Raw genomic sequence first — 21673 nt, 5'->3', positions numbered from 1 at the left:
CACTTTTGTTCATGTTCCCACAAGTAAGGTGACAATTCTCCTAAAATTCCTTCATCTGTGATCTTGCAATAATTTACAATGCATGTGGGCTTAAATAGTCAAACCCACTGTGTCATTCAAGGGAAGACAATTAATGTGGAAGAGGCCATATTTCAAACAGGAAGGAGATCACTGAGAGTTCAAGTGGAAATAAATAAATAATTAATTAATTAATAAATAAGAGAATTAATGTTTTTTTTAAGGAAAATACACTGCATGTCTGTGCTTCTCCCAATCTCCAGTGGGTTCTACAGATCTTTCCATTCTAGAACATCCTACCCCACTTGTTGCTTTATCCCATCCCCAACGCCAGAAGGAGATCCCTGACCTCATAGGCCACTCCAGATAGAGAAGCAGGGAGGCTAACTTCAGATCCCACCTCTCCACCCATACTCCAAGACCAATCCCTCAGGTTCACCTCAAACTCAACATAAGACCTTCAGTTGTGGCCTCTCTTCATACCCTGCCCCAATTCCCAGGAGACCAATTAAGCAGCTATTAGTTTAAAACTATGCTTTCCTACCTCTTGCAAAGTTCATCTACCACCATATCTCATTCCCATTTTAAAATCTAAGGTCCTAATATAAGAAACACATTTTACATGAATCCACCAGTGACCATACCTATCAGGATCCCAGAAGATTTTCCCCACAGGCAACACACGGCACCACACTCTCTAAGAACTAGAGAGGAAACAGAAATGAAGGAATAGAACACATACCCAAAAAGGAGTATAGACAGTTATAAAAAGAAGTAAAGTCTTTAAAGAGATATTAAAAGTAATATAAAAGAGTACAGAGTCATAGATTAAAGGAGTAAAGAAAAATAAGTCATATAAAGATGAAAAATACATTTAGGGTCTGTATTATGTATATTATTTTGTTTTCTTTGATTTTTTGTCTGCAGAGATTTTGTTGAATATATTTTCTGTGCATTTGAGCTAGAGTTCTTCTCCCTCTTCTACCCCTATTATTCTTAGGTTTGGTCTTTTCATGGTGTCCCAGATTTCCTGAATATTTTATGCTAAGATTTTGTTGGATTTAATGTTTTCTCTGCCCAATAAGTCTATTTCCTCTATAGTATCTTCAGTGCCTGAGATTTTTTTCTTCTATATCTTTTATTCTGTTGGTTATACTTTTCTCTGTAGTTCCTGTTCATTTACCTATATTTTCCATATCCAGAATTCTCTCAATTTATATTGTCTTTATTACCTCTATTTCAGTCTTCAAGTCTTGAACTGTATCCTTCACCTGTTCTATTGCTTTTTCTTGTTTTTCTTGGGTTTCTTTGAGGGATTTGCTAATTTAATTTTTTTTTTGTCTTCTCTTCCATTTCGTTAAGGAAGTTTTTCATTTACTCTTTAAAAGTCTCCATCATTTTCATAAAGTTACATTTAAAGTCATTTTCTTCTACTTCTTCTGGGTTTAAATGATCAAGTCTTCCTGTTGTGTGACCACTGAGTTCTAGTGTTACTATGTCGCTTTTTAGGCTGTTGGATGAATTCTTGCATTGGAGCCTACCCATCTCTTCCTTCAAAAGAGGCCAACAGTGTCTTTGCTTATTGGTCCAATCCTTGCTGTGGCTGTCTGAGTGTTTGGGAGTTTTTCTTGGTCTGCTCTGTACTGTCAATGTCTATCTCAAAAAGCCTCTCTATTAGTCTTCTCTCCTGGTTTGCTCTCTTGGTGCTCTCTCTTAATACCCTCAATGTTGTAGCAAGCTCTTGCCCCTATCAGTATTATAGCAAGCTCTCAGCTCTTATGCAGAGTGTGGCTAGTAGCTTGGGGGATCCAGTGAATGTGTTTGGGTTTTGGGAGAGCCTAACCACAGAAAACTCCCTGCTGGATGGCTAGAAAAGCTGAGGGAATTGGGGAAGGTGCCTGGGGGTTTTGTCCCATTGGGGAGATCCTATAGAGTGGGGTGTCCTGCTACTCTTAAGTCCCCTCAGTATTGGAGCAAGCTGTGTTTCAGAGTTCTACCAAGGTTGCAGGAGGATAGCATTTCCTGGATTTTTGTCTTGTTTTGTTTCTGCACTGAGGCCTGCACATCTTGAAGTTGGTCAGCTGGCTGAATTTATCATTTATTCATTATTGCTATCCTTTTAAATAGTCTTTCTTTTTCATTGGAGGCATATACAATGTCCAAGAGAGAACTTAGTTTTTTCTGACCTTAGAATGTATAAACTTCTAAAGATACCATATTTAAAAAAAATCCAGGTACTTGGAAAACAAAATAAGTAAAATAACTATTGTAAAGACAGCACACAGGGAGCAATTTCTCAGCAGGTAAAGGTGCCTACCACCAAACTTTAATGACCTGAGCTCTGAATTTGATTGCTGGAACACATGTGGTCAAGTTGAGAATGGTTATAATTAGGGTTTCTATTGTTGTAATGAAACACCATAACCAAACCATGTTGGAGAAGAAGGGAATTTTAGCTCATACTTCTATATCATAGTTTATCTTTGAGGGAATTCAGAACAGGAACTTTAACAAGGCAGGGACTTAGATGCAGGAGTTGATGATACAGAGGCATTGGAGTGGTCCTGCTTACTGGCTTGCTGCCCATGGCTTGATCAGCTTGCTTCTTATAGAACCCAGGACCATAAGTCTGGGATGGCACCACCTACAATAGGTTAGGCCCTTCCCCCATCAATCCCTAAATAAATAAATGCTCTACAGACTTGCCTACAGTTTGATCTTATGAAGACATTTTTTTCTGTTAGATTTTCTTTTTTCGGATAACTAAGGCTTGGGTCAAGTTGACATAAAACTTTCCAGCACAATTGACACCTTGTCAACTTGACACAAAAATCACATCATAGAGGCTAGGTGACAAGGAGGGCTTAAGGTGGGCCAATGACATCTCTCTGGGAAGGGGAAATGGAAGAGATATCATGGGTAGGTTTCCTGCCCTGTGGGAAGTCCAAGGTCCTTCCCCCTCCATCCAGGTCTAGGAACGGGTGCATCCAAACAGATTAGGTTCCCACAAGGCCAGTCTATGCAGTAGAATCAAAACTCAGTGCCATTGTCCTTGGCTTCTCAGTCAGCCCTCATCGTCAGCCACATTCGGAGATTCCAGTTTGATCACATGCTCCATCAGTCCCAGTCCAGCTGGCCTTGGTGAACTCCCATTAGATCAGTCCCATTGTCTCAGTGAGTGGATGCACCCCTTGCGGTCCTGACTTTCTTGCTCATGTTCTCTGTCCTGACTGCTCTTAGGACTGGAGAGGGAGGAGGAGAGGGAGTGGGGTGGAAAGGAAATGGGAGGAGGGGAGGAGATGGAAATTTTTGATAAATAAATTTTTAAAAAAACTAAAATCATGTTAAAAAAACTTTTCAAGAGGGAAAAACTACACAGTCACAGTCTGATCAAAGCAAAATCAAACTCCAACAACATATAAATAGCTCTAGGTCCAAAGTATAGGATTCACTCTTGATCTTCTTGAAACCTCTGGAAGGTCTTTCTCTCTTTACTGACACACAGTTTGTCTTCCGTGCTTCAGGTGGCTTCAGTGGCCTTTGATGCTGTTCTTGGAGCTAATACTAATCCCATGGTACCAGCATCTTCAAAGTATTGGGATCTCTGCTGCAATTGGGCTACATTTTCACCAATGCCCTCTTCTTGACTCTCTCATGGTGTCAAGCCTCAATTTATCTGCCTTTACTCCTGGGCCTTCAGCTACTATCCTGGCTATACCTTCACCAGTGAGTTTTCTTGAACTCCCACAGTGCCAAACCTCAGCTGTTCCCATGACTTCTTCATGTCCTGCTATCAAAACCAGTACTATCTGAGTAACTCTTACACTACAAATTTTGGCTACCAGAAAGAGATACAACCTTGGCCACCTCTGGAAGACAGCTTTTGTGTGCTGACTGAAAAAAACGCACTCTGGAAAATTTCATTTCAATTATTCTAGTCTCTTCTTAATCACTGCTAATTTCTCAATCAAAGAGCATCAGTTTTCCCAGTAATGCAAAGTTTTCACTTCAATATTGTTGGTCTCTTGAGTTTCCAATCCCAAATGATCAGAACCACAGAATTTTAAATCAAAATAACAAATGGCCCTGATAGTCTTTAAACATCTCTCTGAAACTTTACAACCCATTCCTCTATCATTGCTCTGCTCTCAAAATTCTTATCTCCCAAGCTCCCACAAAATGGTTCACTCTCAACACTCAATGGCTTTTCTAGCCCAAAGTTCCAAAGTCTTTCCACGGTTTTCCCCAAAATGGCATAATCATGTTTGTCACAGCAATACCCCACTATCCTGGTCCTAGTTTGTCTTAGTGTTTCTGTTGCTGCCATGAAATACCATAACCTAAGTAAATTGGAGAGGTAAGGGTTTATTTGACTTATACTTCCACATCAAAGTCCGTCACTGAAGGAAGTCAGACAAAATTATAAAAAAAAATAGCAGGAACCTGGAGGCGAGAGCTGATGTAGAGATTATAGATGGTGCTATGGCATGTTATTCTTGTGTATGCTGTCACAACTTTTGTGATGTTACATGTTTCTGATCGTGTCCAGAAAACGCTGCTCTCTTGTATTTATCCACTGATTATGACTCTTACAATCTTTTGAGAACCTCTTCTATGGTTATCCCTGAGTCTCGAGAGGAGAGGTGTGATGTAGATATCTCATTTAGGAATAAGCATTCTACAGTTTCCTATGTTCCACATATTGACAAGTTACGGGTCTTTGCATTAATTGTGTTCTACTGCAGAACAAAGCATCTCTGGTGACACTTTAGAGAGACACTAAATCATGAGGAGTTAATGTGATACTCTTGATAAAGACACCTGCAAGCCTTTTTGCTAGGTAGGCATCCAAAGAGGAGTCCATGGCATGTATCTAGTCACTGCTTTCAACTCCAGAGTGGTTAGAGCAGCACCAGATCCCCAGCAAGAGTGCGGATCTTGAGTTTTATTCCTTAGCAATGCAAGCAGCACTGTGTATTCTCTAGACTTGGAGATGATCTCTAGGTTACTGACCCATCACCAAAGATCTTCTAGAGCCCAGGCTATCATGCACATGAGCATTGGAGGGTAAAAAAAAATGCAGGATTCGTGATTCCACCAGGTTGTCACACTCTCTTCTCTTTCTCTCCCTCCTCTCTCTCTCTCTCTCTCTCTCTCTCTCTCTCTCTCTCTCTCTCTCTCTCTCTCTCTCTCTCTCTCTCTCTCTCTCTCTCTCNCTCTCTCTCTCTCTCTCTTTCTCTCTCTCTCTCTCTCTCTCTCACACACACAGACACACACACACACACACACACAGAGAGAGAGAGAGAGAGAGAGAGAGAGAGAGAGAGAGAGAGATGGTCTTTCTAAATGGAGAAAAAACAAGGACCCCCGAGGTTTGGGAACTGATTTTATTATATAGCTTTAGATGGAAGCAAGATATCTTTGGCAAGAGCTAAAGGAAAGTGCAGAAGTTTGGGAAAGCGTGACAGAGTCAGGTTCATGGCCAGTTGCAGCAAGTACAGCTGGTATCAAATACTAGGCCTGCCTGACAGCGCTTCTGGTACGTGATTCCATTGTGGCAGTGCCAGAAGGCATTTCTGTCATCGGCCACAGGGTACAGGCCATCAGCTTTGCCAGCACAGAATCCACTGCCTTCAGAGCTTCCTCCAGAGCTCCCACTCCCACTTCCAGTTACTGGAGGAGAAGTCACTGGCTCAGAAGGCTCAGTAGGCACATCAGGGGCTGTGCAACCTAAAATATACAAACAGAGAGAGTAGAGGGGTGGTCCTGCTATGGCTGTGAACTTCACATCTAAGTAAAGAAAACTAGGTACATTGTTGCCAGGAGGGGATGCAATTAGCTGAAGTCTCACACCTGAAGAGACTCAAAGACAATTGCATATCAGGAATGAAGAAAAAAGTGTGGATCCAGTCCCGATTTCTATTTTTCTCTCTTTTGCCATCTAGGGCATTCATGAATTAGCACAGAGAGATGGTTTTAAGATCTGAATATTAATACCTTGGAGAAAAAAATCTAGAAACAGAGATTGAGACAGTCCCTGAGTTGTGGATAAATAAGAGTACTACTTGCATGACTTCCTGTTATTTCATCCCAGAAACCTAAGCAAGACATTGAATAACACACACACACACACACACACACACACATACACACACACACACTCATTAAAGGACACACACAGATTTGTATGCTAAAGATAAGCACAATTTCTGCAGACTCTTACGAACCTTGAAGTCCTAAATAAATTTTCCAGATCTCCTGAGTAGATTGGGAGCAGGGGGACCATGGGAGAGGGTTGAGGGGGAAGGGAGAGGCAAGGAGGAGAACAGAGAAAATGTATAGCTCAATAAAAGAAAATAAAAATAAAAATTGTTCCCACACACACCAAAGTTAGGCTGGTTTCCCAAAATTCCACTAGAAGTTGAGATTTAGGAAAGGTCGCCTGGGTAAGAACAAGGGAATGGAATGGGAAGAGTATACCCCATGCAATGGGGGTGAGCATGCCAAGCCTGCCTTTATATTGATAAAGGGACATTAGAAACACGCCATCTGCATACTCAGGTTGTCACTTACTTGTGGACACACCGAGGGCCTTATTCAGAGTAGAGGTCAGAGGGAATTTGCCCTGGTCACAGAAAGAGCCAGTGAAGTCATCAAGATCAATGGCCCAGATCATGGCACCTCCAAAATTGTTCTGCTTAAGCCACTGAGTCTGTTTAAAGATAGAAGGTGTAAGGTTAATTTGATTTCCTGAGCCTTGGTGCTGTAATGTCAGCAAATCCAAGGAGCTGACCTTACCTTGACATCGAAGCTCCTGACATTGTCATAGCCAACCCACTCATTGCCTTTATAGGCATAGGGCACTTCCTGAGGGGCATTCCAGACTTCAGTGGCTCCATTTTTCAGGAAGGTGCAAATCTTTAAATATCAAGAGATTTCAACCGTTCATATGTTAATTTCATGAAAGAAAGAAAACATTGATTTCTTTCCTTTCTTATCTTCAGTTGGGCTACCTCAACTTTATGATTCAGTTTTGTTTGTAGTAAAAAAAAATGAGTTGTTTTCATCATGGCAATGGTGGCAATGGACGCAGGACATGTACTTGCTCAGTACAGACTATCACTGGGCTACATCACACCCCTAGTCTTCCCTTTTAAAGGTAGACTCTGTCTATGCTTTGCTTTGGACGTAGGACTGCTTCAGCTTCCTAAATGTTCAGATTAAATGAATGACCAAAAAGGCTTGGAATATTTTTTTACAAAAAGTCATTGTACAACATCTTAATACTTTGCTTTGTCCTATGCTACTAGAAATTATATCCGGGGCTGTTGCATTCTAGGTAAATAGTGTACACTCCCAGATTGAGTTATTTATCAAGTTCTTACATTTTATGCATATTTTAGTACTAGAATATTGGAATCCATAGTAGAATGAGAAATATGGTCATATGGTTTGTTTCTATGCTAATGAAACTGTTCTTAGTAGCATGATCTTTTGCTTGACGAAATATTTGGATTAAATTTAGAAGCTTGTTATCCAAACATATGGCACCAGGAGTGAACTGCTTACTACAGTTATATAATAGGCAAAATGAACTTTCAGATCCAGGAGATCATAAACTGAAGGCTATATACAATGTTGGGTTTGAAATTCACAGAGCACTAGACAGCCAATCTACTGACCTCATAGTAGGCCCAGAACCCAGCCTCCCTGGTATAGGGTCCAGCAGGCCCAGCACCAGAGGTAGGGGCACCAATTCCATTATTGGAGGGGTTGCTCAGAAGAAAACTGTGTCCATATTCTGGGAATCCAACAATGAGCTTCTCAGCTGGGGCTCCATTGTTCTTCCAGTAATTCATGGCATAATCCTGTAATGGCAGTAAAGAGGCAATGGTCAGTATTTAATTATATTAGTTCCTTGTTTTAGCAGGCAAATTATAAGATGTTCATAACCAATGGATTTATTTCTTGATATTTTCTTTTCAAAAACTTTTGATGAAGTTATAGTTCATGAAATATGGCCTGTAACTTAAGAAGATCTTTATCTAATTTGGACAGTTGCTGAATTTGGGTAAATTGGGGGTCTTATTTCCATCTGGTTTTCTTTACCCCCAGTCTGCATTCCTGTAGTGTCTTACCACATTGAGGTAAGCATTGCTGCCAGTGTCAGTAGGGTATTTGTAGAGGGGACTGTTCTCTCCTGTGTAGCCATCCCAGGAGCCATGGAGGTCATATGTCATGACATGGATTTGATCTAGGTACCTGATAGGTAGCAAGATTTAAACGTATTTAAACGTTTCTGACAACTGTTTATCACATTTATGCCGACAAAGACACCTATTCCAAAGCAAATTCACAAACAAGGTCTTTGAGTGCAAGACATTTCTAGCATAACCACAGTGCTTTAATTTTTCCTGCAGAAGATTAGAATAAGTACATCACTCACTGAGAGAGTTCACGGATCTCATAGCCAGCCTCAATAGTGGAAACGCCAGCAGCTACAGCCGCAGTAATCAACAACCTGGGCTTGTTGTTCTCATTAGCCTCCTTCTCAAAAGCTTCACGAATTTCCTGTAGAACAAGGCAAGCATATTTGAAGTTAGTTTCAGAGATGTATGTATAATGAATCCATATTTTCACAGCGTCTTTCTTCTCTAAAGTGCTTTCATCTATTTTGTCTATCAATATCTTAATAATTTCAATAGTATATATAACATTAATTTTTAAAAATTACAGCTATGTAATATAATTCCAGCATGACAGTTGGAAATTTTCTGAAGTTACACTCTCATTGGCAACCTTTATCTAGTTGACAGAAGTATAGAAAGTTTCTTCTGTACACCTTAAACACCAATATATCATTCAATAGAGTACTGAATTAGCAAGTGAGAAAGGGGCAATGTCTGGGTGACAGGTCCAACTCAGTGCCAGATGTTAATTCATCTGCATTCTGTATGACTCTCATGTAATTGGAACACTGAGTTGAGCTCTGATGATGGCATTATTTGTGTCACCAGAGAACATTCCAGGGATACCTCTGAACATTGCTGTGTAGGCTATAGTTTTAAAAAATGAAATATTTTACTAGAAGAAGAATATAAGCAGATTGTTATGTCTGTCCTCAATAGGTAAACCCAGACACTGTAATATCGGTGGTTTTATTCTCTGCTCCTTCACTGAGCAGAATTGAAGCCAATAATTAGATGTTATAATTTATAATAGTAATGTTTCAACTAAGAAAAAATGTGTTATTTCTTACCTTTGGAGCTATTCAACAAAAACTAAAGTGAGCCTATAGAAATATCTTAGTGGATGAAGTACTTACCAGGTAGGCAGAAGGACCTGAGTTCAAGAGTTCAATTCCCACAGAACGCACATAAAATGTTTAAGCAAAGCAAAGTGGCACATTTTTGTTAATCTTGGTGTTGATGAAACTGAGACAGAGAGATCCTAGGGCTCACTGGCCAACTGGCCTGTACCAATAATTATTTTTAGTGACTGAGAAACTGTCACAAGGTGGACGGTGTCTGAGGANTGAAGAATGGATGAAGAAAGTATGGAATATATACATATTAGAGTACTACTCAGCAGTAAAAAACAAGGACTTCTTGAAGTTTGCAGGCAAATGGATGGAAATAGAAAACACTATCCTCTGAGTGAGGTAAGCCAGACCCAAAAAAAAGCGGCACATTTTTGTTAATCTTGGTACTGATGAAACTGAGACAGAAAGATCCCTAGGGTCCACTGGCCAACTGGCCTGTACCAATCATTATTTTCAGGATCCTGCGAAACTGACTCAAAAATCAAGGTGGACAATGTCTGTGGAATGACACCCCACATACATGTATGTAATATAAACATACACACACATAAAATGTTCATGTTCACATGTGTGAATACAAGCACATTTGACAACCACAGTTGCCAGTCTCACCTTCTACCTTCTTTGAGGCAGTTCTCTTTGTTCTTTGCTACTGTGCTTTCCAGACTAGCTTGTCCACATGCTTCCAGGGATGCTCCTGTCTCTGTCTCCCATCTCTATAGGAACCCTAGGATTGCGGATGTGCATTGGTGCATTTGGCCTAATGTGGGCTCTAGAAACTTGAACTCAGGTTCTCATGCTTTGGACAAAAAACATTACCTACCAAAGCATCTCACTAGTCAAAAATTGAAGTTATTATGAAGCCAGCTGATGATCTGATTGTAAACAGATGTTTTCCTATCCCAACTGATTAATACCAAATAATCAAACCAAACAGATAATAGTATTCAAAAGTGCTCAGACAATAGCCTAGGCTTGTTACTAACTAACTGTTACACTTAAATTAATCAATAACTCTTATCTCTGTTTAGCCATGTGGCTTGGTACCTTTTCTAAATCCAACATTCTCATCTTGCTTATTTCTGGTGGCTCTCTGTGTCTGGCCTTCCTCTTCCCAAAATTCTACGAGTCTGATTCTCGCACTTCCTGCCCAGATATCAGGCAACCAGCTTTTGATTAGCAAAGGAGAGTAATAGTGTAAAAAGGGATTATTTGGCAGCACCTGACACATGAATTGATGAAGAAAATAATTTACATTACTATCTGAAACCCATGTTATGGTGAGGTCACTGAAAGGTCAGAAAATGTACAGCTTAATTTCACAGGTTTGGTTCATAAATTTCAAAAAAAAAAGAAAAACCCTTGTCTCCAGCTAAACCGCTAGCTAGAAGGGCCAAACAAAACCACAATACTACCTCACCTTAGACTGCCTACGATGAAACTGTAATCAACCAAGACTACCTTAACTTTTGTGTCCCCCAATATTACAGACTTGATTTTCCTGGAAGAGATTGTATAACAGGAAAGGATGTGTTTAGTAGGTGCGTAGTCAGGACTTCACTCATTTACACAGTGGAAACTACACACCCAGAAGGTGCATGCTAAGATATTCACTCTTGAACAGCAAATATTTCTCCAAAACAGAAACAACTCCAACATGCAGCCTACTTTACTATACTGTTTTTAAACCTCTAATCACTGCTTCCACTTCCAATGTACAAAAATAAAAACAACAAAATCAAATAAAAACAGGTTTTCTTATTACTGTGGTGTAAAGAGTCAATTTATTAACTACCAATTTCTTTCCCAATTTGACAAACATAATAACTATTGCTTTACCATTCCGTTTATTTTTCCTTAGCAATTATATACATTTGCTGATGAGCTCAGTAGTGTTTTTTTATTGTGGCATCTAGATTGGTATTTATTCAATTATTTGTGGTTATTCCAGATGTGACATATGCATATTCAAAGCTAAATAAAACAATCTTATTATTTTTCTTATCTATACCAGCTCCACTAAAATAAAATTAGTCTTCCAAATCAGAAAACTAGGAATCCTTTCTACTTCAAACCCAATTCTTACTGATATTTGTTCTTTTTATAGATCTCTGTATATTCTCTTCTTCTTCCAGTCCTAAGGCCACTAGGGGGACCTTGGTCACCTTTTACTTCACTTACTTCTTTGAACTCCTGCTTTATCCTGCCTCTCCACTCACAATCCATGATTCATAGTTAACCCGAAAATAACCATCCCAAAATTACAAGCCTTGTCATATTTATTGGCTATGAAATCTTTCAAAGATCTACATTGTCCGTAGGTAAATTCAGAATTCTTTAACTTAATATAAAAGTCTCCACATGATCTGATTCTTGCCACCTATTTGTTCTCACAGGCTTGAAACTCGTTCCCCAAGTGCACACACAAATCTCTCTTCTCTTGTGTGATTTCCACCCTCACTGAATTGGATAACACCAAGTTCGCTCAGTGAGGTCCAGCAACACTTTACTAGAAAGCTCCTTGTGACTGTTCCCAATAGCTGAATCAGGTAACTCCTCATTTGGTTTTGAAGTCTGTAGACGGTTATTACATCAGTATTTATCAAAATATACTAGAGCTATTGCTTATGCTTCATTCCTCAGCTATGTGTTCTCTAAAGTCAAGATTTTGCTTTATCCTTGGTTTTGGCTTTTACCAAATAACTTGCACAGAGCTAAATTCCTCAATGACAGTAGATAGTTTTGAGCAATGACTCAGTAACAGACAGCACAGGTATTTGTGACACTATCTGTGTGATGTTCGATTTACTTACATATATTCGGTACCTTATTTATCTGTAAAACAAAGACCATAATGCTTAGTGAACATATATCATAGAGTAAATGTCAAGATGAAATGAATTGTGGTTTGGAAAAAACATATAGAGTAATGTCCAATATATAGCTTATTCAAGGAGTACATGGTATCATACAGATTTTATTTTGCTAATATTCCATAAATATTAATACATGTTTGGTTTGCAGGCACCCAGTTATCCTTGGGAAAAATAGATTTTCAGTTATAAGGATACCACCTCCTCCAACTTTCCTCACCTTCACCAGGACAGTAAAGAGATGCTTGTCCTCAGGAGTGCTCCCACTAGAGCCTGGGTATTCCCAGTCCAGATCCAGTCCATCAAACCCATACTGTCGCAGGAATTTGATGGCTGAAGTGATGAAGGTGTTGCGGTTCTGGGAAGTGGAGACCATGGCAGTGAAGCTGAGAGAAACCAAAATAAGTTAGAATAAGACCTTGACATTCTTAACACACAAGAATGAAAACAGTTTGCAGTTCAATTTCTTCCTCACCGTCCTTACCCAGGACCTGATTGAGAATTAAAATACATTTTAGGGTTCTCTCTTTGCAATCATTACTCTTGCCAGTCACAGTATCTCAGCAACCACATTATCTTATGTCCATCCCCACTCCCAACCCAGACTGTTTTTTTTAAATGGTCCTATTGTTTTCAATACTTAACCAACTTAGTTCACAGACAATGTTGTGTCTTCATAAAGCCCCCAGTTCATGTGTATTCAAGTAAGTCTTGTTGGTATACCTGTCAGGAAGACAGACAATAGATATACACAACCTTCATCAGTCCTTGTGCCCTTTATATACTTTATGAAGGGGCTTCTTTAGAAGCAAGCAACTAAAACTCAGAGGATGGCATCCCAAAGCATCCATCAAAATTTATCCCTAGGAAAGTCACAATAGACATCCTAAAATTTTCTAATAAGAATTATGATTTTTATGGTACTTTATTAAGTTAGACCTTAATTTAATGGAGGTCCTTAATATACAACAGGAGTTTTGAAATCTAAAAGGGCAAGGATCCTGCTTGAAATACATCATCTTTTAATGAACAATTGCTTTTCTAAAGAGAACTTACGGGCCAGATCCAAAGTTCCAGCCTCCAATGGCCAAGAGGGTTTTCAATTTGCTATTCCTTTAAAGCAAAAGAAAAAAAAAGGAGAGACATGTTTAAATTCATGGGTTCTGCCATTTAAAACAGCATTGCTGTTTATAGTATTGTGTCTGCTGAAATGGTATGGTGTCGTACTGTCTGCTGAAGAGTTATTTGAGGTATTTTCTTCCACCACTAAAACTTTATTATCACCATAAATGAGGTCAGAGACACTCAGAGAAATCAGATCTATACAACTCTTCAGTCTTATTGTCTTGTACTAGCAGTATTTGTACTATATATAACGTAGAAGCATAATTACCTCCTTGCTGCTTCATCAGATAAAGTGTTGAATAATGCTAAAGTGTAATTACTTTAGTATACACTATAATAATTAATATAAGTTAATTGACTTGACTTTACAGACATAGATGGGAATGGTGATTATGAAATGTCTGGATCATAAGAATTAAGTGCAAGGGTAGTGAGAGGACATGAAAATTCTAGCTTCATTTTCCTTTCCCCTAAGTTTCTGACTATATTACTTTAGGGCAATCGTTCTTAACCTTCCTAATGCTGTGACCCTTTAATACAGTTCCTCATGTTGGGGTGACACCCAAACATAAAATTATTTCATTGCTATTTCATAGCTGTAGTATCGGTATTATAAACTATAATGAAAATATTTTATATTTCTAATTGCTTCAAGAATGTTCCTCCATTGATGGTGGGAGTGAAAACTTGTACAACTACTTTGGGAAACAGTATGGGGGTTTCTCAGAATATAAGGAAATAATCTATCTCAAGACCCAGCAATACCATTGTCTGGTATATACCCAAATTATGCTCAACCTCTTTTCCATATTCCTCTTGGAGAGGCAGCTTTGCTTCTGCCTCTCTCCCCACTTCTCTGCTCCCCCCTTCTCTGTCTCTTTCTTCTCATCTCTCTCTCTCCCCCTTCTTCCTTCCCTCTTCGTAACCCCTTGAATAAATATTCAACCTCAAAAAAAATTATGCTCAACCATACCACAAGAACATGTGATCAACTGTGTTCAAAGCAGCACTATTCATAATAACCAGAACCTGTAAACAACTTAGCTACCCCTCAACTGAAGAATGGATAAAGAAGATGTGTTACATTTACACAATGGAGTACTGCACAAAAGTAAAAAATAATGACATCTTGAAATTTGCGGACAAATGGGTGGAACTAGAAAAAGTCCTATTGAGTGAGATAAACCAAGCCCAGAAAAGCAAATATAATTTGCACTCACTAAATAAGTGGTTTTTAGACAGAAAGCAAAGAAAAACCAGCCTACAGTCCACAACCCCAGAGAATCTAAACAACAAAGGGGACACCCAAGAGAGACACGCAAGGATCTGTATAGGAAGGAGAAAATGGCAACATCTCCTGAATAACTTGGTTGCTTGGAGGTCATGGGAGAGGGTAGAGGTGGGGGAGAAAGTGAAGGGAGTAAAGAAAAATGTATAGCTCAAAAAAAACAATGAAAGGAAAAGTTAACAAGCCAAGAGCCATGTGACAATATACAAATTGATAGAAAAGGGTTAATTTAAGTTCTAGGAGCTAGTTAGAAACCAGCCTAAGTTATTAACTGAGCTTTCATAATTAAGAAAGCCTCCATGTTCCGCATTAGGACCTGATGGGTAGGAGAGAAAAAGTCCCAACTACACAGTTAGAATGGGGAGGGGAATTTGGGGTTGTTGAGTGGAAACCTAATAAAATGGAAATGTCCTCAAATCTGTAAAGGTGACCCTCATGGGGATTACTAATAATGGGGGATATGATATCTCAGCTGTTCACCACTTTTAGCCAGGTAAGCTATTCAGTTGTAGGACCAGTTACATTTAATTGAGTTGTTGGCCAAGGGTATCCCTTGGAAATCCCCAAAAACACCCAGGATATTGCTAAAACAAAAGGCCACTCTCCACATACTGACAGTGGGGACCCATTGCCAAGGAAAACATCCACACGTCTCATTGAACATGGAGAAGCGAAGCTGGTGCCCACATGTAGCCTTCAACCCTGTGTCCTAGTCTCTTTGGTGTGGGAAAGTACTTTGCAACCTGCTGAAACACAAACATGGACACCAACCCAGGCACAAAATCTTCAACCTACAATCTGTCCTGCTACAAAATATGCTACTACAATTGTGGCACAGAACTTCTGCGAGAAGCCAACCAATGTCTGATTTGACCTAAGGCCCACTCCACAAAAAGGAACTCATGCCTGACATTCTAGGGTAGTCAAGAATGAGCAAATGGATAACCCAAAGAACTAGGGTAAAACAAAACACTACTGATTTATAAAGAAATAAATACAATCAAAATGACTCCCAATAGTATTCTGCTATAGTCATAGACCTTATCTAATCATCATCAAAAAGACTTCTTCTGACAGCAGATGGGAACAGAGTCAGAGACCCACAGTCAGACATTATACATTGAGAGAGTGAAACTGAGAGGTCTCCATCAAGTCCCTCCCCTCTGAGCTCAGGGAATCCTGCCAAATGAGAAGCAGATTCATTTTGCTTTGTTTTGTTTTTTAAACGGTTTTTTTCTGTGTAGCTTTGGCTATCCTGTATTCATTCTGTAGTCCATGCTGGTCTTGAACTCACAGACATCTTCCTGAACCTGACTGCTGACTGCTGGGATTAAAGACATGTGCCACCACCACCAGGCTGGCAGAAAGGTCCTAAGATGAAGAGGAGATAGAATACACCAGAAGACCAAGAACTTCTGAATCAACTAAACAAGTACATATAAGCTCATGGTCTACAGTGGTCAAGAACAAGTTTTCTTCATACATGTTATAACTATTAGTTTAGTATGTTATGGTACCCCTCACTGTGAAAGCAAGTAGAGCTGTGATTCTTGAGACTGTGCTTTATAATCTTTATCTACTGTTGGTTTTCCATGTCCAACTTCAATATGGTAGTTTTATCTTATTCTTATCATATTCAATTATTATTTTTAGAAGTCTTTTCTTTCCTAATGAAAGACAGAAAGGGAGTACTCCTTCAGGAAAAAGAAGTAGGGAAGAATGGGAGAAGAGGAAGGGGAAACTGTAATCTTGATATGTTGTATGATAAGAGAATCTATCTTCAATAAATGAAAAATATCTTTATATATAATACGTCTAATATATATATATAAATAATCTCTATAGTAGTAGGTTTCCATATGATTTGTCAAAATGCCTTTAGTGTAGATTGTCACTCCCCTTATTCTCTCCTTTATTCAGCCCACCATCCCCTCCACGACTTAGTCTTCCTATTCTATTTTCCTTTTATCTCTTTATAAAACTATATTTTGTTTTCTGTTTTGGAAGAGTGTATCCTCCTGCCTGATCCCTTTTTAATTACATAACCTCTTTGGCTATTCAGATGAAGCACACATATGCAAAGCTTAAAGTCAAACATCCACACATATGAAAAAACATGTGATGATTATCCTTTGGGTCTGGGTTACCTAGCTCAGGATGATAGTTTCTAACTCCATCCATTTACCTGCAAATTTCATTTTTCTTGACAGTTGAATAATACTATATTGTATAAATGTGTCGTGTTTTCATTATCTACTCATTAGCTGATTGACAATTAAGCTGTTTCCCATTTCTGGTCATTATGAATAGAACAGCAGTGACCATGGATAAGCAAGTATCTCTACAGTAAAATGTAGGATTCATTGAGTATATACCCATGACTGATGGACTGGATCTTGAAGTAGATTGATTTTCAGCTTAACGAAGAGGAGAAAATATCTGCAAACTATCTTCCTAGGAATGCTATCCCAAACATATGAAGAACTCATCTCAATTTCAAGGAAACAACCTAATTGTAAAAGGGAGAAGACCTTGAATAGATTTTTCAAATAATAATTTAAATGTCCTAAAGATATATAAAAATAGTTGGCCCATTACTCATCAGGAAAAAAATTTAAACTAAAACATTATTGAGAGTGGATTTTATCAAAAACAGAATAGATAAGCCATATTGTCCATGATAGCACTTCAATATTCATTGTAGCATTATTATTAGTAATTTAAGGTACAAAATCACTGCAAATGTCTAGAAAAGAATGAAACTTTAGAAACCATGTGCTATAATATGCAATTAAGTATGTTATACAATCTTTAAAAGAATAAAATCTGCTATTTGGAACAAAATTTTTACTTTTGAAAACATGCTAGCTGAAATTAAAAATTAAAGACATAGATTAACAAATAATACAAGATCTCACTTATAAGCAGAATCTAAAATATTTAAACTCAGAAAAGTAGATGGCAGAATTTTGTTTTTTTGTTTTCATTGAAAATAGATTTTTTTCATACAATATACCCTGATTATTTCTCCCCCTTCAAAAACTCCCACTCTTTCACCTTTACTCTTCTCTCTGTATTCATTCCCTTTCTTACTATTATTAGAAAACAATAGGCTTCTAAAAGATAGCTAAACATGATAAAATAAAATATAATAAAATGAAGCAAAAATGATCATATGAAAGTTCTAATGTTTAAGCATAAAAGAAAGGATTAAAGAGATGTTGGTCAGCAATACAAACTTTGAATTAGATAGAATGAGTTCAGAGCTTATCTCTACAACATAGAGCCTACAATTCATAGCATTGTATCATATTTTGAAAACAATTTGTATCAACAAGAAATCAAAAGAACCTGTCTATCCACAGGTTCTTGGTCCTGACAATAATGCCTTTGTGAGTTTTATTATGTGCACCAAGCCATAAATCAAATAGGGAAATATCACAGAAGAGAAGGTAGAAAGAAGCAGAGACAGTGGACTACAATATGTTGTTTTCCAGAAACAACGGGGAAGTTGCACATATGAATACACTTCACTTCAGGTGGAACACCCTGCACAAGACATCCACGATCTCAAGCCAGACTAAACACCATCATGGAAAGAGAGGGTGGGTATAAGGGCGCATCTGTAGCTGAAGCACTGGTGCCAAATGATAGGTTCTGGGAGAGTGGTTGACTCCTTGTAGGCAAACATTATTCCAGTTAATTCCCACACACTGAGGAATACATAGACAGCACAAATTAGACTACGTGAGCTTAAAACAAAGACGAGGAAAATGAAGTTGTATAGGTAGAGAAAGAGAGAGCATCTGAGGAATATTGAGAAGGTAGTAATATGATTTGGATGCATTTATACAAATTCTAAAAATTAATTTTTAAAAGTAAAAGATCATAGATAATAGATACAAAAATAGATAGATAGATAGATAGATAGATAGATAGATAGATAGATAGATAGATAGATAATAAACATTGACTTGTGATATTCAGTTTTGACTAATATCTTTAAAGGAACTGGGACTTGGCAATAACTTGTTCAAATGATACTAATTTAGATATTTACCCCTTTATTTTACCTGTTTTTGAGGTCATTGAAAGCTTTGTATAAGTCTACATCATTCCATTCTATCGTGGTGATCTCATTGTTCTGCATCCCAGCAAAAGCATAAATCAGGTGAGTACACAGGCAAGGGTCGATGTTATCGGGTGTGAAACGCCCTAGGCCTGGCCGATACTGGGCCCAGTTGGAGAAGTAGCATACCAGTTTGTAGGCAGACCCTGTGGTGGTTAAAAATAAGGATGATGGTCCAGTATAGATATCACTGAACTATGATGAAAGTTTGGGCTTTGCTTATGCCCCACCCACCCACCCACATTGTAAGCCTGATCTCCAGCTGGAGGTGACTAGTTGAGCACTCCTGGAAATGAGTTAAGAAATGGTATATATTCTCTTTGAGAGTTTGGAAAATCTTAGACTTCTTCTAATATGGTATACTCATAGTTCTTCGAGTCCAGTGGTCTCAGTGAATGATAATTTAAGAACCCTTAGGTGGTCAAGCTATAGAGGATAGTAGTAACGACTGAGCTAAAAGCCTACTCTTACACAAAACAAACCCATCTCTCTCTTTCTATTATGTTTTATGTCTTGTTTAATTTCCCAAATAGAGTAACACTGGGGTTATGCTGGATATTTGTACACTGAAGTTATGTCACTGTGATTGTATTAATAAAAAATCTGAGTGACCAAAAACTAGACAGGAAAGGAAAGGCAGGAATTCTAAGCAGAAGGAGAAACTCAGGCAGTTAGAATCTATGTGCAAGAGTGACACCAGTGAGTTAAGGAATAGGTCAGGCATACAGAAGGGGAGACAGGTAAAAGCCACATGGTAGAATGTAGACTAATAAAAACAGGTTAATTTTAGTCATAGAGTTAGTTGGTAACAAGCCTAAGCTAAAAGCCAGGCTCCCATAATTAATAATAAGTCTCAGTGTCAATATTGAAGAGCTGGTGGTCCCACAAAGACAGAAGTCTGACTTTACCTGGGTGTATTTTTAATTATATTAATCAGACAATTGTTTTATGTAAATTTGGGTGTTTGTGTTTTAGGGTAGCTAATTATTTTGTAGCCAGTAAAACACGGAATTGTGACTTACCCAGATAAGCATTCAGCAGAAGGGCCAGACCTAGTGAAAGAAAATACACATTTGTTCTGAACCAGCTCTCTGAATCCTCTCAAATATAACTCTAGAGACTTATGGTTCATCTGGTTTGCCATGTGTTGTGACTCGTGTAAAAGGGCAATCTTTTTAGAAAACATTCTTTGATCTACACTTTACCAGTTGATCAAAAGTACCCTTTACCTTTTTCTCCATTCTGGGTCATAACTTTTGTAAGTATGAAGTCTACTATCTACAAAGCAGGGCTGACTGAAATTGCTCCAAATTCACTGCACTCAGTGATCATGCTTCAGATGTGTCTCATTTCCAGAGTTGATATGAGCTCAGGACTTCAACAGATAAGACATCCTTTAAAGCAGTGAGTCGAGCAGCAGGAATATGTTAGAAGCATCTGCAGAGAAGTTTTGTTAGAGAATTCATGATGCAAGCCTCCAGGAGCTGCTCCTTGGCTTCAATAGAGCACTTTCTTTTAGGCATCATCTCACTCTACAGCCCAATCTGGCCTTGACATGGAGAACCTCCTGCCTGTGTCACCTGAGTACTGGAACCATAAGATTAAACCACTGTCAAGAGAAGTGGGCCACTGCTTCTTTTATGTGTTAGGCTTCAGTATTCCTATAAAAAGACTTTGAAGAAAAATAAAGTTTCTAGAGCACAAATTTAAAGCAGATAGCAAGCTTTGGATGTGAACTGGGCCTTGACAACTACTTAATCCACCACTTGGATTGAATGTCTCAGAGGAACACGTATGTCATCATCACCTAACCAGGACTATAAAGGATAGATAAGAAATAATCCTACAGAAAGCAAAGCAAAGACAACTTGCATGGCTTTATGCCTATTCCTGTGGATTTTACCTCCCAAGGATTTAGTTCCAGGACACGAAGAAATAAATGAACATAAATCATTTAAGGCACGTTGTGCAGGACGATAAGTGCATAAAAAGAACTACTGGATGGAACAGGAAAGGAGACTTGCTTTTGTGGCCATGCTAGTGACATGAGCTTTGAGAACAAGAGAAAGACTGATTGCATGAAGGAAGAATGCTTGTAGTGAGAAGAAAGGAAGGAAAAGTATAGAGTTGTAGTGTAATGACTCTTTCATGATTATGAGAGCCTGAGAAAGACAGACACAAAGCAAGATTACAGACTCACCAGCAACAAGAATGAGCTTGGCCATGGTGCCTGCAGTACTGGTCAAGCAGGTCATGAATGGCTTTTTCTACCATCTGAGTGCCTACTTATCACAAGGGTTTCTCAATGGACAGTGTTTATCCAAGGTATGTACGTGACTAATCATTATATTCACAAATCTCCTCATCAGATTTGGTTGCTTACTTCTGTCATCAATGTCATTACCTTTCCTTCCTTGTGTCAAATAAATAGCACCATGTCTCCTTAGGAAGGGCATGTAGGACATCCATTAAATATGACCTTTAGACTTAATATCTTTTTTGGCACTTCCCAGTGTGGACAAACACCTGTTCATATACTGAAGTTAAGTTTCATTTTGTGGACGTTTTGTACCTGGCACTAAGGAAGGATCTTATTGCAAAGTAAACACTGAAAATCTTTGGGAATTATTGCTGTTTTTAAAATCTCTATTCTATGGAGCTTCCCACATGTAAAATGTACCGTAAGTGCCTGAAGAACTATCCCTCTTTTGGAGATGCTTCCTAAATATTCTACCCATATCTGTTCTTAGGACTAACTTCAAGTTATAATTACAAGGATAATTGGTTTAAGACTCTAGGAATTCAAAATGAATTCTGATTGACCAATCTTAGTCAATTTCTTCTTTAGCCAAGATGTATCCACTATTCCTAAAAATAACACTAATATATACTTATAAATATATAGAAGGCAGTTTGAC

At 38.4% G+C, this 21673-nt stretch overlaps 1 protein-coding gene across 2 annotated transcripts; it reads right to left on the bottom strand.

The window, feature by feature from the left end:
- Positions 1–5494: 5494 nt before the first annotated feature.
- Positions 5495–20980, bottom strand: LOC126493840 (acidic mammalian chitinase). Of its 2 annotated transcripts, XM_050130968.1 has the most exons (12): positions 20956–20980; positions 19778–19807; positions 18700–18901; positions 13270–13326; positions 12434–12599; positions 8465–8589; positions 8157–8280; positions 7701–7886; positions 6817–6936; positions 6600–6730; positions 6081–6091; positions 5495–5748 (listed from the first exon to the last, which is right to left on the bottom strand). In XM_050130968.1, exons 1-12 carry the CDS (start codon positions 20978–20980, stop codon positions 5495–5497), a joined length of 1431 nt encoding a protein of 476 aa, XP_049986925.1. The 2 variants fall into 2 exon arrangements, with proteins under 2 accessions (XP_049986925.1, XP_049986924.1); XM_050130967.1 differs by lacking the exon at positions 6081–6091 and having other exon boundaries at positions 6592–6730.
- Positions 20981–21673: the final 693 nt, after the last annotated feature.

The sequence above is a fragment of the Alexandromys fortis genome, unplaced genomic scaffold (assembly GCF_014885135.2).
Source record: "Alexandromys fortis isolate MF-2015 unplaced genomic scaffold, M_Fortis_MF-2015_v1.1 scaffold_356, whole genome shotgun sequence".
Classification (NCBI taxonomy): Eukaryota; Metazoa; Chordata; class Mammalia; order Rodentia; family Cricetidae; genus Alexandromys; species Alexandromys fortis.
The sequence above is the reverse complement of the archived record's forward strand: the minus strand, read 5'-3'. Positions and strand labels throughout refer to the sequence as shown.

Bases quoted from the DNA above. Each gene is read 5' to 3' on its own strand.
- LOC126493840 (XM_050130968.1), bottom strand. From the start codon at position 20,980: ATGGCCAAGCTCATTCTTGTTGCTG. The intron at 8,281-8,464 runs GTGAGTGATGTA...GCTACCTATCAG, and splicing joins GAGATCCGTGAACTCTCTCA to GTACCTAGATCAAATCCATG. The intron at 6,937-7,700 runs GTCAGTAGATTG...TGATATTTAAAG, and splicing joins GGTTCTGGGCCTACTATGAG to ATTTGCACCTTCCTGAAAAA.